The sequence below is a fragment of the Trichechus manatus genome, unplaced genomic scaffold (genome assembly GCF_000243295.1).
Source record: "Trichechus manatus latirostris isolate Lorelei unplaced genomic scaffold, TriManLat1.0 scaffold00084, whole genome shotgun sequence".
In the NCBI taxonomy this organism is placed as follows: Eukaryota; Metazoa; Chordata; class Mammalia; order Sirenia; family Trichechidae; genus Trichechus; species Trichechus manatus.
In genome coordinates this window covers 10,654,273-10,681,121 of record NW_004444020.1, presented here as the reverse complement: position 1 = coordinate 10,681,121, position 26,849 = coordinate 10,654,273, and the positions used below count along the sequence as shown (strand labels likewise).

Here is a 26,849-nt window from a genome sequence, read left to right as displayed (position 1 = left end):
CAGTTCCAAAGGACTAACTGGTAATTTAAAATAATTTTTTCAATTCATTTTTTCCAAAATTGTTAAATGACATTGAACCATGAAGAGAAGGGCGGTAATGAGGCACCATTTTCCTATAACCTTAAGTCTCAGAAATAAAGAATAAAGAACCAAGTGATTACTTTTGACTGTATGTGCATCTGTGTGTGTGTGTGTGTGTGTGTGTGTGTGTGTTTGTGTGTGGCTTGAATATCTGTCAGTAAATTCAGTGCACTAGTCAGTACTGTCTAATAACCAGGTTCCCTTGTTTTAGAACTGTTGTCATACTCAGAGACTGTTTGGTATTAAATAACACAAACCTCTTCTAATTACCTTAGGCACAAAAAGGGAATGTACTGGAAGGGATACCAGGATCTTTTGGAACTCAAGGGCTGGAAGGAGACGTCACAAGGGACTGGAACCAGGAACTACGCAGCCATGAGCATTGTCCATGAGCCTCCTTGTCCCTACCTTCCTTGTATTAGTTATCTATTGCTACATAACAATTTACCCAAAACTTAGTGGCTTGAAACAACAAACATCTATTATCCCTCAATTTCGGTGGATCAGGAATCCAGGTGTACTTAGTTAGGTGCCCCTGGTTTAGGCTTAGGGGCAGATTTGCTTCCAAGCTCATTTACATGGCTGTTGTCAGGCCTCAGAAGATCCATTTCCAAGTTCACTCACGTGGCTGTTGGCAGATTTCAAGTCCTTGCTGGCTATTGGCCAGAGACATAAATTTCTTTCTTTTTTTTTTAAAATTGTGCTTTAGATGAAGGTCTACAGAACAAACTAGCTTCTCATTAAACAGTTAGTACACATATTGTTTTGTGACGTTGGTTACCAACCGCAAGACACGTCAACACTCTCCTTGGGTTCCCTTTTACCAGTTTTCCTGTCCCCTCCTGCCTTCTAGTCCTTGCCCCTGGGCTGGTGTGCCCCTTTAGTCTTGTTTTGTTTTATGGGCCTGCAGAGACATAAATTTCTTGCCATCAGTTTCTCCATAAGACTACTCACAACATGGCAGCTTCCCCCAGAGCAAAGGCTGAGAGAGAGAGACTGCGGGAGGGGCACGGAAGTCATAGCCTTTTTGTAACTTAATCTCGTAAGTGACATCCTATCACTTTTGCTATATTATATTCATTAGAAGCCAGTCACTAGGTCCAGCCCAAATTTAAGAGGAAGGGATTACACCAAGGCATGAATATCAGGAGGTGGGGATCACTGAGGGGGCGGGGGGGAGCATCTTAGAGGCTGCCTACCACACCCCCTCCCCTCCTATTTCTCTTTTTTATTCACTCTAGACATCTCTGGGCCTGTTTCTCTGTGTTTATGCTCAATTATTCTCTCTATATATACATCTGCTTAGTCTGTATCTTCTCTTATCCCTTACCATTGCCACCTCCCCGCTAAATGACTTCAGCATTCAAGTCCCCCTCCCCCTGCCATGACTCAATCTGTCTTTGCAGCCTCTTTACCAACTGTTCCCTGAGGTGTGTTCTGAGCTCCGGCCTGTTTCCTGAACACGCCACAAGTTTTTCCATTTCTTCACTCTACCTGTACTATCACAACCCCCTCATGACCTGTAGACATCTTTATTCCCAGGCCCAGCTCAAAAGCAGCTTCCCTGCACAAAATCTTTCCTGAACCTCTGTGTGGCCACCTCCCCCTGAGAGCCCCTAGGGCATTTGGGGTGGGACTATGTCATCTCAAACCCCCCAACACACAGCCTGCTTTGTGAGGCCCCTGTCTGGGTGAGCTCTGTCAAGGGTTTCCCTCCTAGACTATCCACACAGGGACATAGGCGTTTTCATCTCATTCACTCTAGCAGACTGAGTGGGTACTAAATAAATACTGGTTGCATTGATCACTTGTGTGGGTGTGAGTATTGCCACACTCTGCTATTTGAGGGATTACAAAGCTTTTTGGATGGTGCCAAATCTTAGTGTTTTTTTCATGTGTCTTGTCTGTGCAACTAGAACACGGCTGTAGCATGAAACAAACCATTTCTTTTATTTTCTTAACAACAGTAGTGCCAGCCACCTTGCTAAATCCCTACAATCAGAACTCTATGCCAAACCCTGTTCTAAGCAGTTCAAGGGCCTTTGCTGATTGAAGGCAGTAAGGGCCCCTCCTTTGCCCCTTCTAAAATCAGGCTGTCTCCAGGAAAAGGAACATATGCTCTTCACTCTCTCTAGAGCCAGCAGAAATTTGCTGCTAAAGCCAACCACCATCTCGGAAGTCTTCCTTCTGTTGGCTCATTTTCATCTGCCTTCAAGCATGCAAAAGTCTATTCAAATTTACACACACACACCCACACACACCTTGTCTCTGCCATTCCTTCCAAGTGTCTTCTCTGTTTTGCTCCCTGTCTTTCAGAGTCAAACTTTTTATATATTTCCTTTCTAATCCCTCCTAACTCCCACCATCCCACTCCCTCCTAACCTAGTGAAGTGTGCCTTTGTCCTCTCCGCTCAGAGGCAAGGTATGTAAGAGGAGATGGGAAGCTGGTGCAAATGACTGGGATTAGCTATCAATGCGAATACTGCATGGAGATTTTTAGCTAATTGGGCCCCCCCCTTTTTTTTTCTTTTCATTTTTTTTTTTTTTTTTTTAACTGAGGGTTGAGCCTTCCCTTCTCGATGGGCCTGTATACAGGGCCCTTATCTAAGTCTTCAGAGACTTCTTCCTGGCTTGATCTAGATGTCTTTCTTGGGCTCCACCCCCATGACTATGGTGTGTTGTAGTCCCCAGATTCCTCAACTGTGAACCTCTTGTCCTCGAAGAAGCCCAGAGCCTTATCCTCCCCCCTGTATGCTAAGGAGGCCAAACCCTCTTTTCTGTCCTTGCTCTCCTTCTGGGTATCTGGTGGTCTTTGGGACCACCTACCTTAGATTCTCTGGCTGGTAGCTGAAACCCAGTGCCTAGAATCAAGTTTACTTTCCTCCTCCTCTCAAACTATCTCTTCTCAGCTCCACCCCATTCTTTTTCTCTGCCAGGTTAAAAGGGAAAAGCCTTTTCACACTCGCTTAACTTTCACCTCCAGTCTTTCTACTTCCTTTTTAAAGTTTCCTGGATACTTCTCTTCCTTCCCTTCCATCCTCACTGAGTCTGGTTTCCCCATACCCAGCTTGTAAGAATACTTTCTTTCTGCCAAACTATGCTGCTTGGCTGAACCAACCAACACTCCTGAATTAGTGTATCCTGCTTCTTCCCTGGGGCTTTTGAAAGAGCATGGACTATGGCATCAAACAAACCCAGCTCAAGGCTTGGCTTTACTGCTTAATACATTTTTTTTTTTTAACACCTTGGGTCAGTTATTTCACACTTTAAACTTCACTTTCTTCCTCCATATAGAGGGATAAAATACCCTTCTCACTGGGCTTTTGGAGAGGAAAACAAAGTGCAGATGCTCTCTCTCTTTTTTTTGGTAGTTGTGTGTACGTGCTTTAGGTGAAAGTTTACAGCACAAATTAAGTTTCTCATTCAAAAATTTATACACAAATTGTTTTGTGACATTGGTTGCAATCCCCGCAATGTGTTAGCACTCTCCCCCTTCCCCTTTACACCCCGCGTTCCTGGTGTCCATTTATCTAGTTTTCCTGTCCCTTCCTGGCTTCTGGTCTTTGCTTTTGGGCAGGTGTTGTCCATTTGGTCTCGTATACTTGATTAACTAAGAAGCATGTTCCTTACGTGTGTTATTGTTTGTCTAGTCTTTGGTTGAAAGGTAGACTTTGGGAGTGGCTTCAGTTTTGAGTTAGCAGGGTGTCCAGGAGCCATAGTCTTAGGAGTTCCTCCAGTCTCTGTCAGACCAGTAAGTCTGGTCTTTTTTGTGAATTTGAATTTTGTTCTACATTTCTCACCTGCTCTGTCTGGGACCCTCTATTGTGATCCCTGTCAGAGTGGTCAATGGTGGTAGCTAAGCATCATCTAGTTCTTCTGGGCTCAGGATGTTGGAGGCTCTGGTTCATGTGGCCCATTTGTCCTGTGGGCTAATATTTTCCTTGTGTCTTTGGTTTTCTTCATTCTCCTTGCCCCATAATGGGATAGGATCAATAGATGTATCTTAGATGGCCACTCACAAGCTTTTAAGATCCCAGATGCGACTCAACTAAAGTAGGATGTAGAACCTTTTCTTTATGAACTATGTTATGCCAGTTGACCTAGGTGGCCCCCAAGACCATGGTCCCCAGCCCTCAGCCCTCGGCCCCAATAACTAGATCCCTCAAGGTGTTTGGATGAGTCTAGGAAGCTTCCTTGACTTTGTCTTAGTCAATTTGTGCTGACTTCCCCTATATTGTGTGTTGTCTTTCCCTTTACCAAAGTTAACACTTGTCTACTATCTAGTTATTAATTTCCCCTCCCCCCACCTGCCCTCCCTCAAAACCTTCAAAGATTGTTTTTTTCTGTGTAAACCTTTTCTTGGGTTTTTTAATAGTAGTTTCATACAATATTTGTCCTTTCGTGATTGACTTATTTCTCTCAGCATAATGCCCTCTAGATGCATCTGTGTTGTGAGATGTTTTGTGGATTCATCATTGTTCTTTACTGTTGTGTAGTATTCCATTGTGTGTATGTACCATAATTTGTTTATCCATTCATCTGTTGATGGGTACTTAGGTTGTTTCCATCTTTTTGCTATTGTGAGTAATTCTGCAATGAACATGGGTGTGTATGTGTCTATTCATGTGATGGCTCTTGTTTCTCTAGGATATATTCCCAAGAGTGGGACTGTCGGATCGTATGCTATTTCTATTTATAGCTTTTTAAGGAGGTGCCATATTGCTTTCCATAGTAGTTGTACCATTTTACATTCCCACCAGCAGTGCATAGGCATTCCAATCTCCCTGCAACCTCTCCTACATTTGTTATTTTCTGTTTTGGTTTTTATTATTTTTGGTTAGTGATAGTAATGTCAGATGAGAAGGTTTCTCATTGTAATTTTGATTTACATTTCTCTTACGGCTAATGATCCCGAGCATGTGACTGTTAGCTGTCTGAATGTTTTCTTTGGTGAAATGCCTGTTCATATCCTTTGCCCATTTTTTAATTGAATTGTCTTTTTGCTATTGAGGTGTTGAAGTATTCTGTAAATTTTAGAGATTATACCCTTGTCAGATATGTCGTAGCCAAAATTTTTTTCTGTCTGGAGGTTCTCTTTTTACTCCTTTGGTGAAGTCTTTTGGTGAGCATAAATGTTTAATTTTTAGGAGCTCCTAGTTATCTAGTTCTCTTGTGGTGTTTGTGCATTGTTATGGTTTGTACTGTATTTATGCCATGTATTAAGGCTCCTAGCGTTGTGTTTATTTTTTCTTCCATGATCTTTATTGTTTTAGGTTTTATATTTTGGTCTTTGATCCATTTTGAGTTAGTTTTTCTGTATGGTGTGAGGTATGTGTCCTGTTTCATTTTTTTACAGGTGGACATCCAGTTTTGCCAGCCCCACTTGTTAAAAAGACTGTCTTTTCCCCATTTAATGGACTTTGGTCCTTTGTCAAAGATCAGCTGACCATAGGTGGATGGATTTACATCTGGGTGGGTTTTCGATTCTGTTCCATTGATCTATGTGTCTGTCGTTGTACCAGTACCAGGCTGTTTTGACTACCATGGCTGTATAGTAGGTTCTGAGATCAGGTAGTATGAGGCCTCCGACTTTGTTCTTTTTCTTCAGTAATGCTTTGCTTATCTGGAGCCTCTTTCCTTTCCATATAAAATTGGTGTCTTAGTTATCTAGTGCGGCTATAACAGAATTACCACAAGTGGATGGCTTCAACAAACAAGTTTATTCTCTCACAATCTAGTAGGCTAGAAGTCCAAATTCAGGCGTCTGCTCCAGGGGAAGTCTTTCTCTCTGTGTCGGTTTTGGAGGAAGGTCCTTGTCATCAATCTTTCCCTGGTCGAGGAGCTTCTCTGCACGGGAACCTCTGGTCCAAAGGACGTGCTCTGCTCCTGGCATTGCTTTCTTGGTGGTATGAGGTCTCCCACTCTCTGCTTACTTCTCTTTCCTTTTATCTTTTGTAACATAAAAAGTGATACAGGCCACACCCCAGGGAAACTCCCTTTACATTGGATCGGGGATGCGACCTGAGTAAGGGTGTTACATTGCACCCTAATCCTCATTAACATAACCCAATCTTGCCTCATTAACCACAGGCAGAGATTAGGGTTTACAACACATAGGAAAATTACATCAATCACAAAATGGAGGACAACCACACAATACTGGGAATCATGGCGTAACCAAGTTGACAAATATTTTTGGAAGACACAATTCAATCCATAATAGTTGGTGATTAGTTTTTCCATCTCACTAAAGAATGCTGTTGGTATTTAGATTGGGATTGCATTGCATCTGTAGATTGCTTTGGATAGAATTTTCACACTGTTGAGTCTTCCTATCCATGAGCATGCTATGTTTTTCCATTTATGTAGGTCTCTTTTGGTTTCTTGGAGTACTGTTTTATAGTTTTCTTTGTATAGGTCTTTTACATCCCTGGTTAGATTTAGTCCTAAACATTTTATCTTTTTAGAGGCTATTATAAATGGTACTGTTTTCTGATTTCTTTTTCAAAGATGTCTTTGTTGGTGGTGTATAGGAATCCAACTGATTATTGTTATTATTATTTTTGCTGACTTTAAAATGTTTATTCTTTAAAAATGTTGTTTTTATACAATTATACAAAGTTCTTGATGTTTCTTCGGCAATGGAATTTTACAACTATATTAAAAAATTACGTTTGCCTAAGAAACAGTATTTATTGTGTGTACATAGTTGACTGATAAAATTCTCTACTATCCAGCACTCTAATTAACTGAGCTACCTCAAAAGGGGTATTACATGATTTCCAAAAAAAGAGCAAAGAAAGAGAGAAAGATAAAGATAGACACATACACACCTTGGCAAAACACAGTATCATGACCCCATCCAAAGGCAATTTGCGATAATTGCCAAATATAATTCAGTGATAAGAAAAATCCTCTCAGTGATGAAAAAATACTTGTAAGTCCCACTGAAGTACTGCTTTAGTTTAACTAAACATAAGAAAATCACTTATCCTTTTGCTATTCCAAATATACTTAATGCTCATTTTTTAAGATGAGCCTTCTTCCCCCTTCCCCAAAGTAAATGCACTATAACCTGTGAAAGCTGGAACCTGTGTAAGGTGGAAACCTGTCAGAGAAGAAAAACTAAAATATTTTCCACTCATAGTGATAGAAAAGTGGTAAGACTGCACTGTCAAAGACAGAAAACTTGTGAGACCCAGAAAAACAAGGCAGTCCTGTCGAGTTCTGGCTCTCACAGTTTTCACTCTGTCTTTGAAATTGAGGAGAAAAACAAAACAAAACCCAGTGCTGGTGACAAATGTACAGCGAATTCACTTCTTCATTCTTCACAAAGTCTGAAACCAATTTTCAGGTCTGTGGAGAGCTAGAAATTCCTCTAGTTTCAAAGACTTGTTTGTAGACTATGCAGTAACTTTGTTGTCTTTCCTATATTCAAAATCTGCAAACTCTCTGCCCCCAAGACCTCCTCTGTATCCAATACGAAACCCTCGAGGGGTGGTGAAGTTACCACCTCTGCCACCACCATGCCCTCTGCCACCACGGAAGCCAAGACCTCCTCTGCTTTGGTAGCCCCCGCAACCACAGTTTGGACGAAGTGGGATTCTAAATGTTCTGGCATTTAATCTTCTTTCTTCAGCCCATGTTGGTCTCCAATCTCTATTATCATCACAAGGAATATCAAAGAAGGATTTAGTTTTGCCATAATAGCAGTCAGGTCCAAGTGGATCTTCTTGATCAGCGTTTCCTTCACTGTTTCGGGTATGGACTCCTGAGTCTCTTTTATCTTCACAATTTACAGGCTTCTCCTGCTTCTCAAGTTTATCTTCTTTTAATTTAAGTTTATTATGAAACTCTCTGTCAATTTCTTTCTTGTTAAATTGTACATTTGCACTTTCAAAGTCTTTTTCAAATTTCATTGGACCATCTCACCAAATACTAAATCTTCCCCTGCCTCGTTGATGACCGCCGCACCCTCTCCTTGTTGCTGAAGGAGAACCTGGATCTACTTGTTTTTTGCTGGCATTTCTAATTTGATCATTTTCTGGTAGATGGTAGATGGCAAAGGCCTGGTTGATACAGGGCTCCTTCTCCTAAGAGGTGCTAGAGCAGGTAAGTGGGCTGAAGTGGTCTGTACTGCTTGTTCCATGGTTGGACTTTTTCTCAAACGGTCTGACTGAAGGCTTGAATGACTTTGAGATAACTGTGTTTTTAGAGACATTGTATCCTGTGTAAAGGCAGAACCAATTGCTCTACTTTGGGATAAGGTACGACTGCTTGATGTTTCTGTTCCAAAGGATGTCAGGGAGCTTCCAGCAACACCAACAGCACCAAACTGCTGCCTGGCTATTGAATGTGGACTGAATTGACTGTATGTTGGCATCCTGCCAAAGGTCCATAGGAATCTACTGACTGGAATGAAGTAGAGGAGTCTAGTGAAGACTGAAGGATAGCTGGGTCCTGAGGCAAAGAACACTGTGTTTTTGGTGGCTCACAAACAGTGAGGTCTTTAATATCATTTCCGCAGAATATGACGTATTCAAAGACTTCATCTTGAAGTGATATTGGTCTGTCTTTTGTACCAAAGGACCAAACTTTGGCAAGGGCTATGGTGGAGCTCTCAGTGTTGATGGTGTAGAGGATGCCTTTGTAGTGGATTTCCGCCGTGGAGATGAGGTTGATCTTGCTGCCAGTATAAGGGGTTCTCCCTGCTCACGGCACCACTGCTGGGGCCTACAACAGGTACCTCAGATTTAACATGGTGACAATGCTTGTTCCACTGCCCTCCCCCAGCTTCCTGCCTTCAATCTGGGGCATAGTGGCAGCTCCAACTGATTTCTTGTGTTGATTCTATATCCTGCTGCTCTGCTGAATCATTTTATTAGTTCCAGTAGTTTTCTTGTGGAATCTTTGGGGTTCTCTATGTATAGAATCATATCATCTGCAAATAGGGATACTTTTACTTCTTCCTTACCAATTTGGATGCCCTTTATTTTTCTCACCTTATTGCTCTAGCCAGGACTTCCAGCACAATGTTAAATAGGAGTGATGATAAAGGGCATCCTTGTCTTGTTCCCATTCTCAGGGGGGATGCTTTCAGCCTCTCTCCATTGAGAATGATGTTGGCTGTTGGTTTTATATAGATGCCCTTTATTATGTTGAGGAATTTCCCTTCTATTCCTATTTTATTGAGAGTTTTTATTAGGAATTGGTGTTGGACTTTATCAAATGCCTTTTCTGTGTCAATTGAAATGATCATGTGTTTCTTTTCTTGTGTTCTATTTATGTGGTGAATTACATTGATTGATTTTCTAATGTTGAACTATCATTGCATTCCTGGTATGAATCCCACTTGGTCGTGGTATACTTTTTTTTTATATGATGCTGAATTCTGTTGGCTAGAATTTTGTTGAGAAGTTTTGCATCTATATTCATGAGAGAGATTGTAGTTTTCTTTTTTTGTGGTGTCTTTGTCTGGCTTTGGTGTCAGGGCTATGCTGGCTTCATAGAATGAATTTTGGAGTATTCTGCCCTTTTCTATGCTCTGCAATAGTTTGAGTAGTACTGGTGTGAGCTAGCGTGGGGGATAGAAATGAAAGAAAATAAAGAAAAAAATGGCAGTGCAGTGGGAGCTGGCAGGTGGGGGCAGGGTGAACCCTGGGGTGGCGGTGGGCCAATGGCTGTTTAGCAGAGGCGGTGCAGTGGGGGCAGGCAGGAAGGGGTAGAGGTGGTGTATGGGGCTAGGTGGGAGGGAGAAAGAAAAGGAAGAGAAAAAAGCTGTGCAGTGGGAGAAGGGGAGGCGTGCCTGGGGGGGTGGCTTGTATTGTGGACCCTGGTGGTGGGGGCTGCCAGGCCGGAGGGGTTCTTGCTGCTACTCACTAGAAGGGTGAGGGGTGGGAAAGCATGTTTCTCTGGTTACCAGGTGCTCTGTCTCCTGTTGGGAACTCTGTGAAGTTGCTTTCCTGTACTCCCTGTCTGGGGTCATTGCTGGCTGTGTTCCAAGATGGTGATACTGTACTTTGTTAGTTGGCAGGGGACGTCCACTCCGAATCTCTCCTCATTCTGTTTTCTGTCAGTTTCTTCTTCCATTTGGTGTTTGATTTACTTCCTTATCCCTTCATTTGATGCTTAGGGTTCCAGGATTGACATTTGTATCAGTTTTACTTAGTTTTTCAGGTCTTTGCTGCAGAGGGACAGGATGGTGTGTCTGTCTAGGGTGCCATGTTGGCTCCACCTCACAATGCTCCCTTGCAGCTCCATAAATACTAGTTCCCTCTCCTCCCTAAAATTTATCATGAATCCTCAATGCCTAGTAAATTAGTAGAGAACTGAAGCCCACATTCCAGACTCCTCCAGTGATCTCTGCTACCACTTCCCACAATACATATCTAGGCAGGTCTGGTCCACGGGCCCCTGTACTCTCCACCTGTGTCTGGCTGCCCATGCTTCCCCCTCATGGCCCTCCTCTCTGCCCATCCAAGCTTGGCATTTTCCACAATGCCCAGTGAAATTCTTCCCCTCACTGGGAAGCCTTAACAGTAGTGTTAATATAATGCTGCCACATTCTATGCTAATTTTAATAATGATAATTTATATCATATTAATAGTCTTTATTTGATATGTAAATTTTGAACTGTAAACCTGCCAAAAATAAACTTGCATGCTATTAAAACTGACAGGTCTAATAAATTGTAAATTGTGTCTACGCTATCTCCCTATGACCATGTCACTCTAGCTGCTGAGCAGAAATGCCCACCATCCCCTGTGTGGATTAAGCATGAACTCTTGGAGTGTTGAGGTCTTTGGAAGACATCTCTCCTCTATAATGTGGCCCCTTGTATGTCACATTCTAGCACTGGTTGTTCTATGATGCTCTCTTTCTCTGATGGGTCTGGGCTAGTTGTATGGTAGTTCTATGGGGTCGGCTGGGCTGTATCTACCAGATGCACGTGTATAGCTTGCTTAGCTCGCTTACAGGTCTAATGGCTTATTTACAGTCAGAACAGAGGATTTTCTCACACCCAACCCTACCACACTCAGTAGATTGGGATCAAAGAATAAAAAACTGTCCAAGTTTCCATCTAGCTATCTATCAGTTTCTAAGAGAAAAATGTTGATTTTTATAAATAAAATTCTGCTTTGCCCAAATTAAATGACTTTTAATTCATCAGGGGAAAATGTTAAAGCCATTTTTATTATCAGAGTAGTTAAGAGTCGGTTGTATGCTGACAGGTTACCTACAGTGACCCCTTTCTTTTGGAAAAGAGAGTTTCAGTCTAATTCAAATCTTCATTGAGGGCCTACTCTGTGCTAGGCCTGACCCTGAATGTAACCTGAAAATTCTTTAAGGAAAAGGATTCATGTTAAGAAAATGATTTTCTGCCATACTTAATTCTTTTAAAGTTTATTATTTTTTATTGTGGTGAAAATATACACAATGAAACACACCAATTCAACAGTTTCTACTTGTATGATTCAGTGACATTGATTACAGTCTTCAAGTTGTACAGGCATTATTGATATCCTTTTTGAAATTATTCCACTACCATTAACATAAACTTTCTTCTTCTTTTTGCCCCCCCCAAAAATTCCCCCCGTCCCTCCCACCCCTGGTAACAACTAATAATTTTTGCTTTCAGTATATTTGCTTATTTCATGTAAGTGAGATCATACAGCATTTGCTCTTTTGTGACTGACTTAAATCCTTCAGCATAATATTTTTTAAGGTTCATCCATGTTTTGACATGGCATGCATCAGGACTTCATTTCTATTTATGGATAAATAATATTCCATTGCGTATGTGTATATATATATATATATATATATATACATATATATATGCATACCACATTTTGTTTATCAATTCATCTTTTGATGGACGTTTCAGTTTCCACCTTTTTGGCTATTGTGAAAATGCTGCAGTGATCATTGATATATGGGTTTCTGTTTGCATTCTTGCTTTCACTTCTGGGTATATATCTAAGATTGGAATTGCTGGGTCATATGGTAGTTCTATGTTCAACTTTTTGAGGAACTGCCAAACTGTTTTCTACAGTAGCTGTACCATTTTACATTCCCGTCAGTAATGGATGAAGGTTCCTGTTTCATACTTAATTCATTATGTTTACAGTTCAGAATACTGAGCTCATAGAATGAGGAATAGCTGCTATTTCCATGCTCTCTCATAATCTGATGGGATAATAAATCCCTTTAACCATTAAATACCCCTGAAAACAGGTGTCCGTCTGACGGGGGGTTAAAATGTGCCAGTATAAATTTTGCCTGACATAGTGGGTGCTGGTGCCCTGCTGAATGTTTTTGCTTCTCGGTTCCTTCCACACAGTTGTAGACGTCTATCAAGGCTGGTGTGGCCCCTGCAAACCTGTGGTGAGCCTCTTCCAGAAAATGAGGGTCGAGCTTGGCCAGGACCACCTGCATTTTGCATTAGTAAGATTTTCTCAGCAAAAAGCCACACAACACTGTAAGAAAATTGAAAATTTATAAACAGTGAGGAACAGTAAGTGAGCTGCCCTTTTCAGATAATTAAAAAGGCATCAGTTGTGGATTTTTGTTGATATTTGTCATGATGCCTTAAAATTTCTCTAAAGATGAAGATTCCCACTCCCATCCACCCCCATCTCCCTGATGGTCACTGCTGGCTTGGGCACTTCTTGATGTACACCAGGAAGGGATGCATGTCACTCAAATGCATATGCTCCTTCTAGGTTCAATAAACACTCTTGATGGAGGCTTCACTCTTACAACACAGGGTTTCAAGATTTCTATCATCTGCTCCATAACAGGGAATTTTTAGCAAACGTTCACTTGGATTAATATGTGGAAATGGGAATAAATTCCAGAGAAGTGTGTAAGAGACACTGTTGATATACTGCATAGGTTTGAGGTTCATAGAAAATAAATGTAGCTTACACTAATGTCTAAAGAAGTTTTTCCTCAAGGACTTCAAAGTTCCACCCTTGGGAGTCAGTTTTGATGCTTTTGTAGAGAGTGTGTTGAGGAAATGCTTAGGTAGGGAATCTGTTGTACCCACATGGATACAGTGGGTTTATCAGATCTTGAAGGCAGAGTTTGAGTTCCTTTCACTTCTGTTGTTGCCAAGCCTGGCAGCAGCAGGATGTTAGACAGTGCATCACCCTCGTACCAGCAGAATAGCTGAGTGGGGAGCAGGGGGAATCGTTCGTCCTCATCATATTCTCATTAATAGTACACTGTTAGCAGTTTTTAGAAATATGTTGACAGGACAGTTGTGATTCAGACGAAAAGACATTAGAAGGGGCAGCAGGGGAGCAAGTGAGGACTTCATCTGGGTGGGCAGTCACGGGGGCGTGGTTTTTCCTGTGCTGGCTCCCCACTGATCATGCCTCTGTGCCCACTTAGCCCCAAGGTGCCTGCTGACACCTGGTTTTCTTTAGGCAGAGGCAGATGGTCTTGACGTCCTTGAAAAATACCGAGGGAAGTGTGAGCCGACCTTTCTGTTTTATGCAGTAAGTACATTTTCAGAACTAGAATTATGTGACAGTTGCAAATCATTAGCGTTCAGATAGGTACATCTCACTGGCATTAACTCTCCCCGGGAGACAAGAGACCTAGCTGATCCAAGCAAGTGGTGCTGTTTTCTCTGACATTTCCTGTTATTTATTATTTTGGCCACATACAGATCTTCTCTAAGTTATCTCCTATGACTGGGATGGTGGGTGAGGGCATTGCTCTGCTGGGTGGAGCATGGAGAGGTGGGAAGATTCTGCTCCCTGAGGGCCACTCTTGGCTGGGACAGCCTTCATGACTCTGGATGTCCATGGTGAAAGAATGCAAATCACTCAAATGCATATGTCCTTCTTGGCTCCATGAGCACTCTTGAGTGAAGTTTCACTTTCAGAGCAGGGAGGCTTCAAGATTTCTATCCTCTACTCCCTAGAGGGGAACTTTTAGCAAACATTATTACTCCTTTATGGGGTAAACAAGCTTTGCATTCACATTTATTTAATCATAAAATGTGAAGATATGATTACAGAAAGTCAGAAATGACAGGGACTACTGGGGAAAATCAAAGTGGTTCAGAGTTCTGAAAAATTATTTGAATGTCCTTGGGTATGGCATCCATGCTCTGGCTTCCATACCCCTTACGGCCCACCATCTCACACCTGCATTTCCTAGGTTTAGGTCACCTGCCAGGCCTAAAGGCTACTCCAGAGCTCCCTCATTGTACAGGCAGGGAAACAGGTCTGCTCACCCAGGTCTCCAGGTAACCAGGCTGGGGTGATTTTCTTTGGCAAACTTTGGCTTCCTGCCCTTAGCACTGCAAGTATTATCAATTAGGAGCTATTTAAAGCAACCATTATTTGAGCTTCAGCTTTTAGTAGAAGAGAGAAGTTACGTGATAAAACAGGAGGGAGGAGGAGAGGCTAGGAGGAAGGGTGGGAAAGAGCTCAGAGAGATGAACAATCCTCTAGCCAAACTGACGTCACAGGTCAGTTGCAGAAATGGGATCATTACCACAAGGGTTTGATTGCTTGGGCTCTGTGTGATTACAGCGTAAGTCATAATCACGTGCCCGTCCAGCAGGCTTCATTACAATCCCTAACCTTATGGTGGTTCGCTGAGGAGTGGGGTAGAAATGGAAGGAGAACCCCCACTCTACCTGAACTTCTTCTCCAGATCCATTCCTTTGTGAGTAATATACAGGAAGCAGACAATAGAGTACAGTTAAAGCAGGAAACTCAGGTTCATCCCAAACACCTCTGTTGTGAAGTTTTCCCTGACCATCCCAGAGAGAGTTGGGCATCTATGCTTGCCTCAGTTCCTAGCACCCTGTCATTGCCCTATTAAAGCAATGATCTTATCGTATTGTTTCTTTGCCCATCTCTCTCGCCACTCGGCTCCCCATTTGCTGACAGCAGTGACTGCCTTTTCACATTCATATCCTTTGCCTCTGACTTGGTGCTTGGCACATAGTATGTCTTCAATAAAAAGTTGACTGAATGAGCTGTGTATAAGCCACACTTGGTCACTCACAATTTACTATGCACTATTCCCCCTTAACTAACTCCCAGTTGCCTTGAAGGAAGTTTTGAAAGGAGAGACATGGGGGAGAAGATAGAGAGCAAAGAGGAGAAATCATTTAAGAACTAGGGGCAGGCAGGCCTAAGGGCGTCCTGCCATGGGAGGGGCCACAGAAGGCAGCAGCAGTGGTGAGAGCCCACCTGGAAGTGGACAGTGGAGGCTGTGGGCCTGGGTTCAGAGACCCTGACCTTGGGCACACTCCAGAAAAAACTCTTGGACATTCTTGATGTAGCTTGAAAGAGATTAACATGTGAGAAGAGGATTTCATGAAGTGTGACCAGCACTTGTGTAATGTATTCTAGGGAGGAGAACTGGTGGCTGTGGTTAGAGGAGCAAACGCCCCACTGCTGCAGAAAACCATCCTCGACCAGCTGGTGGCAGAGGAGAGGGTGTTGACTAAAGGCAGAGAACGGAAAGTGGTAACCGGGGGTCATTCTACAAGCAGCAAAGTCTCAAATGTGCTCATATGGCAAGGCCAGCAGAGCTTTGTCCCTCCCCCCCCACCTAAATTTTCTGGAGCTATCCGTGGAAAGATTCCTAAAATTCTCACATTGGATTCATTCCTCACTTAGAGCTCAGGGGAGAGCACAATGTCCACTTATTTTGAAGCCTTCTTTTAGAAGTCTTCCCCTTCATCCAGACCCCTTTAACTTCTCTTATCCATTTGGCTTTCACCTCCCACTTCAACTCTTAACAGGGGTTTCTGAAACCCTGAACATGGATCCAGAAATAAAGTTATAGAATCCGATAGTGGGTAGGAAAGTCAGTGGCCCAGGCTCCCCTCAGCCTCACTGTGAAATCTCTCCTCGTGACAGGCCCTCACCTCACATTCCTGAAGGTTTTACTCGTGATCTCAATTTAGAAATTAAGCTCTGTCATTACCATGAGAAATAGGATCAGCAGAATTTGTGACTTGATAAACTATTTTCATGATAACCTAGACTGCAAGTTTTTCTCAAATTACTGGCTGTCTTTTAAAACTAACACACCTGAGGCAGAGAGAATTTCCTCGCACTTTGTGCACACGCCAGGTGAGGCTTAGCATTGTTCAAGTTTGCGTATTCGACTCCAAATAGCAAAGCCCTATTTTTATAGACTGGATTAGAATCAAATCTTATTTTTTTCCAAAAAAACTGGCAATTTTCTCCCCAAGAAAGAAAATTGCTAATGCTTACATTTCGTGTGCCTCTTCCGGGGTTAAATTCTCTATCTCTTTACTACTGCCCTGTATTTTGTAGCCTGTTGGTTAATACTTCATTGTATTTCCATTATTCCTCTGTCTTCTTGCCAATTCTTTCTTTTTTCTTAGTTTCTACTTGATGCTAACGAAATCGGGAAGAATCTATAACTTAAGAACAGCATGGATTTTACTTGTCTTCTAACTCCCCACCCCTCACCATCACCCAGCTACTAAAAAGGATCTTTGTAAAGTTTCCAAGACTCTGATAATCCTGACCCTTTTTCTGCTCCAAAGTTCGGACCTTTACTTCTTTGCTTTTTGAAGGTCTTTCTGATCATTTTTAATTAGCTAACTACTTTTTGTTCATGACCAATTTGTACTAGATCAAAGATGCCCCTCTTACTAATGAAGATGAACGTTTTTCCCATGAAAAGGACAATGGTGAAGATGAGGACGTGGGTGAGTTCAGAACCAGTGAGCAAGACAAAAAGGCAAAGGAGACTCAGATTTGATGTGGGTTTTCAAATATATGCGTAACCAGTTTATTGAGCGGTCTGAATCTCCATACAGTGCTTTGTCTTCAATCACCTGACTTAAACATACTGTGTCAGAGCTCCCTTCTGCCTTTTAATGGTCTCTTGAGCACATTCACAGCTTTCTGATCATGGTCACATCTAGCAAGTGTGACTTTAATGGCAATTCCCAGGCAAAAGAAAAGCTCCATTTACTAAAATGGAGGGTAGTAACACTGCTCATTTAAAATCATGATGATGGTATTTTCCTTAGTCCTTACTTGAACTAAAGATTGCCAAGTTGCTTTTTTTCCACCTTCTTTCTGAAGCATCTGAAAATCTCCCCCCTCCACCCTTGTCCCCTTATTCTCCCAGTATCAACTTACAGATTTCACTCTTGGACATCACAGCTCTTCCTGAAACTTTAATATAAGCAGAACAACTTGACCTGACAAGAGGAAGCCCACACTTTAGGACTCCAGCAATAGTATTAAGAAAAGTCAGAAGTTAGACAGGCTGTTATTGTAAAGGTGTCTCTTGGTGACTGGGACATTAGAGGAAACCAGGATTAAGTTCAGGAACCGAGCTGATAAGAGGACAATTATATTTTATTACTGCAAGCAGTAGAAAGGCTTTTTTTTTGTTTTTTTTTCTTTCCTGTGTGGGTTCTAACAAGGAAAGAGCACAGTTTAGGAGAGCAAGAAGACTTCAAGTATGAAAGAAAATCAGTGATTTTGTCTGCGTGAAAAGTTTGTTGCCTCCTTTTTGGATTATCTCCTCTTTCTCCCCTTCCCTGGTATTTCCTCTCAAGTCTCTTCCACCTAGGGAGCAAAACGAAGTTCCAGCCAAGCTTCCAGAACCTTGTCCACACTCGGTGGCCCACCCCTCACCTTCTGCTCACACCCGCTGCAGTCTGGCCTTGTCCCCACTGCTCTCTGAAATGGTGCTCCCCGGGGCACCAGTGACCTTGATGCCAAATCCAAGTCTACAGCCTATGGGATCTTCTGCAGAATTGGGTGATGCTATTCATGTCTTCCTTCCCAAAACCCTCTTCTCTTGCCGTTTCTGAGATGCCAGTACCTTTCTTGTTTTCCTTCTATGTCTCTGGCCTCTCATTCTTTGGCTTCTTTTCTTGTTTTTCTCTTTCAAGCCAGATTCCTCCAGGCCTCTGCTTTGGTCTTTTCTCTTTTTACTCTACACCTATAGGTGATCTCATTAATCACTCAATTTATAATGGAATTTATCATATGAGTCCCTTACAGTCCAAGTGTTCACAGTCACAGAAAATGAATAGATTTGTTGCTTAAAATGATTTGCACATTTATGGTACACATTTTTGAGGTTTCCATAGTAGAAAGCCCTCCTGAAATGCAGATATTTTCAAGTTTCATTGCAACACAACTGATGTATAAATTGAGAAGCAGAAAATAGGCTACAGGAGAATGCAAGCAGGAATAAAATAGAGACTGGCTTGTGCACTAGACACAGGCCTCCCTCCAGCCTCTGCGGTCCCAAGCAGGTGATACCTCCCTCATTGGCACAACCAGTTGGGCCGGGTGGACCCAGACCCAAGGGCAGCCAATCAGGAGACTGGTCAGTGACTGGTGCCTTTGCTGAGAACAAGCTGAGCCAATTTGATTTTGTCTCAGGAGAATTTAAACTGAGACAGAGAGGCCTGAAGTCACAGTTTGCTAGTCTATGCTGGAGCTGAAAAGTCATGAAAAGTCTTGTAAGCTTGTGAGTTGGGGCAATCATTATTGGCCACATGCCAGGAAAGTTAAAAAGCAGGAGTGAGGGGAGAACACAGACAGCAGTAGAAGCTGAGAAGTCACAAGAGGGTGACAGGAAGCTACAGGAGTGGCCAGGGTTGAGCTGCCTTGGTTCCAACCCCTCTTCTCTGCCCCCTGCCACATAGTCTTATCAGTTGTTTCTGGTTTCTCTTCCTGAGCCGTCTTTCAGCAGCCCCCCGTCCCTTCCCCTGAGGTTCACTGAGCCAGACTCTGTCCCTCACAGCTAGGTGGAGATCAAGGTCTGGAGCCAGACCTGTGCACCCATCAGAGTCAGGGGCTACAGGCACAGCCAAGAGGCCAGTTGAGGGGATGCAAGGAGCCTAGGGCTGTGCCTGGCACTTGGTGCAGTGAAGCCTTTTGTGGAGGCTGCAGTTGTCCCCATGGATGACCTCTGCAGAGCCTTAGAGGCTGTATTGTGAGCTCAGCGTCCAACAGCACTGTCCTTTGGCTTTTTTCAGCTTCACTGGGAAAGACTTGTACCTTGGCCATCATTAAACCAGATGCAGTGGTACATGGAAACACTGATGAGCTCATTATGAAGGTAAGGGAGAAAAAACTTGCCCTCCACAACTGTCTTCATGTTTTCTCTGGGGAAAAACGGGAGGTGTGTCAGGCAAGGGGATGTCCTGGTGGAATAAGGAGGCTTCTAAGGAATTTTAACTGAAATTCCATTTAAGTAAATGAAAATTGTTAACTCTGATTGGAACTGATACCTTGGTGATGAGGGTCTCTACAACTTTTAGTGGTATCTTTTTCTTTTACCTTTCAGCTAAGATAAATGTGAATTTGGGCTTATCCTTCGGAACATTTATATATATATACACATGTGTATATAAGTGTGTGTGTGTGTGTGTGTGTGTGTGTGTGTGTGTGTGTGTATATGCATACATATATATTCTACAGATCCAGGAAGCTGGGTTCGACATTTTAACCAATGAGGAAAGAACCATGACAGAGGCAGAAATGCGGCTTTTCTATCAGCACAGAGCTGGAGAGGTCAGCTCATCTACTTCCATACGTTAAGAACACTCTTGTTTCTTTCTTTCTCCAACACTGTGTTTATAGATTGGTATTAGTTTGGGACAAAGCAGGTTATTATGAAGAACTAGAATATGGACAGCAAGTGGGCCATGAATTTGCTCTCAGAATAATGATTCTAGGCTGTATCAGTTAAAGTTCTTTGATTGTAAGGAAAAGCTTCTGACTCTAAAGTAACAAAATAAGGAATTACTAGGATACCCCATAACTTACAGAATTGAAGAAAAAGAATTGAAGGGAGAGTTTAACAATAAAGTCTTGGGGAGAAGAGTCTGGTTGACCTAGCTTGGGTCACAGTCCTGCTTCTTGGGTTGTGGGTGTGTGTTAGTGGGGGGGAAATCATGGTTTTCAGTCAAACTACGACCAAGTGGAATGGGGAAGGGTTGTTCCCCAAAGGAAAACTAGGGTACTGTTACTTGAAAAAGGGGGAATGACTGCAAGGCGTTGCAAAAAAATAAATAAGAGAAAAAAGTTCTCAGCTATGTTCTACCCCTTGCTTATCCAGTATCCATACAAGATTGTATTTCCTGATACAGTGAAATCTGTGAGAGCTGGAACTTGATGGGACTGCCTTGTTTTTCCATGTCTCGCAAGTTTTCTGCCTCTGACCGGGTGCTATCTTACCACTTTTCTATTGCTTGTTTTAGTGGAAAATATTTGAGTTTTCCTTCTCTGACAGGTTTCCGCCTTACAGACGTTCCAGCATTTGCAGGTTTTACCTTATATGGCCTTTTTAGTAAGGAGCCCTGGTGGCACAGTGGTTGAGTGCTTGGCTGCTAACCAAAAGGTCAGCGGTTGGAACCCACAAGCTGCTCCAACGGAGAAAGATGTGGCAGTCTGCTTTTGTAAAGATTACAGCCTTGGAAACCTTATGGACAGTTCTACTCTGTCCTGTAGGGTCAGTATGAATCGGAATTGACTCACTGGTTACAGGTTCAGTTTTTTTGTTTTTTGTTTTTGCCTTTTTAATGCCCTTGCTTAACTTAATATAATCATTTCATGTTCAACCAAAAATGAGTCAACTAAAAGTCTCATGCCCTTAACTTATATCTGGGTTTTCTGGGTGTGGTTGGTCATCATCACCGCCCCTCTCTGGCTCTTCCATAGCAGGGAGAGAGGTAGCCAGACAGGGGAGGTGTAGTGGTTGGGTGACCATGGGCATGCTGACTGGTAGAAAGGCTTCTCACTGACCCTCTCCCATCTCTTAGGTGGGATGGGTCTGGCTGGCCCTTTACAAGCCTCAGTGGCCCTGCTCTGGATCACTGTCTTCCCTCCTGTGCCTAGGAAGCGTTTGAGAAGCTGATACATCATATGTGCAGTGGACCAAGCCATCTCCTGATCCTTACTAGGACAGAGGGTGTCGAGGATGTGGTCACTGCCTGGCGAACCCTTATGGGGCCCTGTGACCCTGACGTGGCCAGGAGGGAGCAACCTGACAGGTGATACCACCAGCTGCGGTCCTTTCATCCATCTCAAAACCCATATCCAAGGATGCTGACAGCCCCACTCGATGTTCAGCCCCAGAACTGTGGGTAACACAGAAGGGTCTCTGACAGCTGGGAGGCCCCTTCTTTATTGTATATCTGGCGGACCATGACCTCTTTGTTATGTATTTGGGGAGACCCTGATATGCTCCCCTTCTGATCCATTCACCAGCCCTTTGCTGAGTGCCTCCTGGGAGCTGCCTCCTTCCTGCTTTCTCTCTTCTTCTGCATTCTCTTGAAGACTGCTGCTGCATTCGGTCCTCAACCACACAGTGGGTCCCATGTATGGGCCCAGCACCACTTACAACAGACTCATCGGGAAAATGCAGATTCCAAGGCCTCAACCAGGCCTGCTAAGTCAGAGATTCTGGGCTAAAATCTGCACTGTAGACTCACCCCTTCCTGCCGGGGTGTCCTGAAGACCCCTACCATTTGAGCACTGTTCTGTACTGGCCTGTACAGGCTGGCTTGGTCTGCTCCTTGGCCCTGTGACTATTTAGCCTGATGCAGCTGATGCCAAATGACTGTGTTTTGGCCCTTGAAGCTGAGAGAGGCCCAGCTAACTGGAGAGAACCAGAAATTAGCAAGAGGCCAAGTAACTGCAATTGTACCCTGTAGTTGTAGGGGGCCAGGAACATTCATCTATGAGGCAGCCTGGGCTAGTGAAAGGCAGCCCAGGGTTCAGATCTTAGCTCACCAAATACTTGGGCAACCCCTCTCCGAGCCTGTCCTTTCGTCCGTGAACTGGGATACAAGCACTTATCAGGAGAGGCCATACAGTCAGGGTTAAGAACAGACTCCAGAATCCTCTTACTAACTGTGTGACCTTGGGCCATGCTTTAATCTCTCTGTGCCTCAGTTTCCTCATCCAAAAAACGGTGCTATAACAGGAACTGTCTGAGACATTGTTGTAAGGATTAAATTTGTTAATATATATCTATGAAACACTTAGGACAGTGCTTGACACACAGGAAGTCCTAGCAATATCAACATTATCTCACAGGGTTATTGTGAGATTACCTAGGCAAGCATATATAAACCACTTGGCATGGTGCTAGCCTCTGGTAGTAATATCAACAAAATGGCAGCTCCTGAGATTACACCGTTACTCAGATGCCTTTAAAATGGAGATAATGACCAAGTGTCCCTGATAAGCTGTGGTGCAAATGAAATGAAACCATGGATGTAAGGCCCTGGCACTGTTCCCAGACATGGCGGCAACTGAATACACCTTAGCTGTCTTATTTTCACTGCCGCTGTTCTTGGTATTTCCAACAGAGGGAAAGCAACTTCACAGGGTTGCAGAGTGCTGACTAGTAATTGGTGATCATGATGCCAGAGAGCAAAACCTTTCTCTTCAAATGAAACAACTGTTTCTTTTACATTTTGCCAACATCCCAGTCTCCGTGCTCAGTACGGCACACAAATGCCCTTTAACGCCGTCCATGGAAGCCAGGACAGAAAAGATGCCAACAGAGAACTGGCGCTGCTCTTCCCCAGTTTCAAGTTTTCAGATGAAGGGACAGAAGCCCCTCAGGGTAAGTCATCAAGGCAGATTTGGTCTTTTTAAACCTGAGGTGAAAAGGAATTTGTGATTATGTACTTGAGTGTGTGTAAGGACTGATAATCACTATTTGGCTACTAAGTCTTTCATAAAGTCCTGTAGAAAAACAAACAAACAAAAAAAGTTAAACCCATTGCCATCGAGTCAATTCCGACTCATAGTGACCCTACAGGACAGAGCAAAACTGCCCCATAGGGTTTCCAAGGCTGTAATCTTTACAGAAGCAGACTGCCACATCTTTCTCCTGAGGAGCGGCTGGTGGGTTCCAACCACTGACCTTTCAGTTAGCAGCCGAGTGCTTAACCACTGCACCACCAGGGCTCCTTGTTCTGAAAATAGGGGTCATTGTATAACTTTGGAGTCCCTGGGTGGTGCAAACGGTTAGCTCGCTTGCTGCTAAAAGAAAGGTTGGTGGTTTGAGTCCACCCAAAGGTGCCTTGAAAGAAAGGCCTAGTGATCTACTTCTGAAAATATCAGCCACTGAAAACTCTATGGAGCACAGTTCTAGTCTGACACTCAAGGGGTTGCCATGAGTCAGACTCAACTGAACCACAGATGGTTTGGTTATGTAATTTTAGCATCAGTTCTGAACTGTTCTGTGCTTTCATAAAAACAGTGCTGCATTTTAATACCTCAATAAAATTTTTGCTGCATTCTTAAGCATGAATCTTATTTTGGGGTTATATTTTTGTTGCAAAGGTACTTTTCATTTTCCTGTGGAAACTACTGGGAAAACTGAATTGACTTAATGGAAGCTGCCTTCAAAGCCAGTCATCGACCAGTTGTTGCCCCGCACTTCCTGCGTGCTCCGCACCACACTAACCCCTTAGTGGGGTATCTGAGAGGGAGAGGGCTGCAGGCCACAGAATCCTCTTCCTGGAGCCTGCTGTGACCCTCCTGCCCCTCAGCCGCCAAATTTGGAATGGGTGCTCATAATTCAGGGCCCTTCCCCTTCGTGTAGAGCTTTCCCAGACAGCCTCTGGGAAAGGCGTGCAGGGTCCTCACTCCACCCAAACCTGGCTGAGAAACTCAAAGGGTCCAGAGAGCATGTGACTTGCCCCATTAGGCCTGGCCCCTGTTGCTCCTGCTGTGGAGTTACATGTCTCTGGTTTGAACCTGAAGTAAAGTGGAAGGGGCCAGGGGGTGAATATCCTGGATCTAATTCTTGGGAGAAGACTGCACACAGATCTAAAATGGTAATAAGCTATGTGTGCCCTAAATGTTTGGGATTTAACTGACATATTTGCTCAAATGTTTGTTATGCTCATGGTCTCCTCAAGGTTTCAAACCCAGTCAGGAAAAATAGGTGGTCAGAGGACACCGTAAGGTAGGGCAGGAGGTGACCTGTACCAGCTTGTTTAATTCTTGCCGCTACCCTGTGAGGTGTAATTATTTCCACTGTCAGCTGAGGAACAAACTGAGAGTGTGATGGAATTTAGGGAGTCATGTGATCATGGGAAGTATGGCTCTGCTGTGGATCAGACGTGAGTCTAAACCTCCTGTGCCAACCGTTTGTCACAGTCACCCCTCGCTTTCACTTCAGCGAGGGAGGCATCACCAGGGCCAACGTTCCTCTAGAGACCTGCCCTCAGAGGGATGCACTTCCTTATGTCCACGGTGGTGGACACCTCTCATCCTTTTGGGAAGTAACTGGAAGCAAATAGGTCTAACTCGGGAAGGAGGAGGGTGAACCAGCTGAGAAATGCTTGATGAGGGTACTGGAGAGAGTCAGAGATCACGAGATTGACTTTTTGGCTAGAGTCATCATAAGGGGTCTCAGGTGATAATAAGCAAAAGGGAAAACTCCAGAAGGACCCAAGCCCAGATCACATATGGGGAATAAGTGCACCGCCTCCAATGGGCACTACTTGAAGAAGCACCCACGTCAATGTGCTGCTGTTGTGCTTATTGCTTTGATGTCAGCGTCATGCCTTCTGAGGTTTCAGGAACAGTGACATTTTCAACTTACCCAGCACTTTTCCTGCGAAGAAGAAGCATTGGGGGCAGGGGTCAAGGGCTCTGAAGACAATCCTGGGTTTGAATCCTGACTCCAGCTGAATAGCCTTGGGAAAGTTATTTACCCTTTCTGGGCCTCAGTTTCCTCATCTGTAAAATGGAGATAATAATAGTCCCATTATGACCCCATAAGAACAGCCTTCCTCACAGGGCTGTTGTGAAAATGAGAGACAAAGGATGTAAAGCTCTTAACTTGGCACTTGACACGTATTAGTGCTCAACAAATGTTACTCATTCTCCTAATTCTTAATTTCTATGCGTGTTTATTAACACACATATTAGGACCCCTCTTTGGTGTCCCTCTTACTCCCACCCCTAACTTCATTGTCAGTGATATAGGTAGGTCCTCTTTTCCTCCTTGTGGATGGTGGGTAGGGCAGAAGGACCTGGGAGGGTTGTTTTGGAAACCCTACAGCACATCTCTTGTTGCACAGGTGGCCAGGTCCAAGGAGTGGTGGGCCCTACCGAGTCGCTGAGCTTCCCCAAGAACATGGATTGAGATGGCTGTGTTGCTCTTCCTGAGCATGTGACCAGGGATCAGGCCACAGGATCAAATGTTAGTGCACTCAGGTCTGCAGCATTAAAGGTGCCTCCAGAATTGGAACTCACTCTTTCGAGCACCAATATGTTTTTGGTTTAACTGTCTTTCATGGGCAATGAAAAGATACACTTTCCTTTCTTATTGAACAGTGTATCGAATGTATACTAACTTTTTTTGCTGTCTCTGGGATTTAAAAAAATAAATGAACATCAGTTATTATATTCTGCTGTGACATGGTGTCATTTCAGGGGACACTGAGTTACAAAGGATAGTGTTGCCCCAACAGTAAATCTACTTTATAGATTTAAAAAATTTGAGCTGTTAACTTGGTAACCATGAACTTGAACACAGTGCAACAAGATTGGGCATGGCACTTCCAGGCACACTGACGTGGAGGCAGATAGAAATCAGCTCTAAACACCTCTTCATGCTGCTTACCCGTCACAGGGACAGGCATGTCAGATGTGCCAACCTGTGGATCTCCACCATTCAGGGCATGTTCGTAAAGCAATGCTTGGAGGTTATAGTTGGAACCAGGATTCATCTAATTTTCTTGACAACCTCTTCCCTCCTCCATTTCTTTGGCTTCTGATTTTGGATAAAACCTAATTTTAAAACCTGTGGGGCCAGGCTGCCTTCAGCTTCCACTAAATTGGCTTAGCTGCCTCTCCATGGGTTGTCTTTTAAAGGACACAGGAAGTTTCACAAAAAGTAATTGTTATTACCTCTGTGAGTGTTAACATACACAGTCACTCGCTCTTTCCAGTTTGCTCTTTGGTTCATTTGTAAATTCATCAAACCCAGTTGTACTCTTCTCTCTCTGACTGAGAAAAAGGCCATGTTCTTCTGCACTATGGGGTAAATGTCAGCAATTTCCTTCTCATTTGCTGGTTTTCTCCAGAGGTGTTTGCTATGACTTGAAGAAGTTCTTTAAATGGGTAGGGAGCTCCCAGAAGACTGTTCTTCATGGTTGCATTAATCTTTCTGTTGGCCTACAGCACAAGGCACTCTGTGCCAGGCCCAGTGCTGGCACTGGAGAGAGAAGGATGAGGCAGGATGCACTGAAGGTGGGACCAAGGCCTGTGATACTGGGTGGGTAGTTGTGGTTCTCTTAGGACCGTGTATCACTTCTGGATGGAAACATGCATGCCTATTGTGCTCATCAGGACCTGGACGGGACCCTCACATGAAGCAAGGTGCTAATAGAGCCTTCACTGACGGGATTTGCCTGGAAAAGTGGATCCCCAGTTTCAGAACTGCAGACACACAATCCACCATGGGGTTGTGCTGTTCCCTTTGAGAGTGGGCTCAAGAGGGGGAATCCACACAGTCTGTGCCCACCTCAGAGCTGGCAAACCACTTGAAGAAGCCCTAGAGCCCATGCCTGGGCTGCCACACCAGTGCTGAATGAGCTACTTGGGGGCAGAGGTGCACCAAAATGACAGCTATGTGATCTCTCCGGAACCCAAGGCTCTTCCATCACTGGCAAGATGAGAGACGGCGTGACCAGGAACTCCAAAAGCAGGGGAGAGAGGGGAAGAGCAAGTAGAAGAGCTGAGCT

At 43.7% G+C, this 26,849-nt stretch overlaps 1 protein-coding gene and 1 pseudogene across 4 annotated transcripts; one reads left to right on the top strand and one right to left on the bottom strand.

The window, feature by feature from the left end:
* Positions 1 to 26,849, top strand: NME9 (NME/NM23 family member 9). Of its 4 annotated transcripts, XM_023736001.1 has the most exons (9): positions 11,987 to 12,529; positions 13,516 to 13,587; positions 15,466 to 15,582; positions 16,727 to 16,802; positions 19,104 to 19,186; positions 19,549 to 19,641; positions 20,968 to 21,122; positions 22,569 to 22,705; positions 25,182 to 26,849. In XM_023736001.1, the coding sequence occupies exons 1-9, from the start codon at positions 12,395 to 12,397 to the stop codon at positions 25,244 to 25,246; spliced, it is 933 nt and encodes a 310-aa protein (XP_023591769.1). In that variant the 5' UTR covers positions 11,987 to 12,394; the 3' UTR covers positions 25,247 to 26,849. The 4 variants fall into 4 exon arrangements, with proteins under 4 accessions (XP_023591772.1, XP_023591769.1, XP_023591770.1 ...); XM_023736002.1 differs by lacking the exon at positions 15,466 to 15,582; XM_023736004.1 differs by lacking the exons at positions 13,516 to 13,587; positions 15,466 to 15,582; positions 25,182 to 26,849 and adding an exon at positions 1 to 20 and having other exon boundaries at positions 12,426 to 12,529; positions 22,569 to 22,873.
* Positions 7,485 to 10,525, bottom strand: LOC111821438 (protein LSM14 homolog A-like; annotated as a pseudogene).

Bases quoted from the DNA above. Each gene is read 5' to 3' on its own strand.
- NME9 (XM_023736001.1), top strand. From the start codon at position 12,395: ATGTTTTTGCTTCTCGGTTCCTTCCACACAGTTGTAGACGTCTATCAA. The intron at 16,803-19,103 runs GTGAGTTCAGAA...GGCTTTTTTCAG, and splicing joins TGGTGAAGATGAGGACGTGG to CTTCACTGGGAAAGACTTGT. The intron at 22,706-25,181 runs GTAAGTCATCAA...CTTGTTGCACAG, and splicing joins AGGGACAGAAGCCCCTCAGG to GTGGCCAGGTCCAAGGAGTG.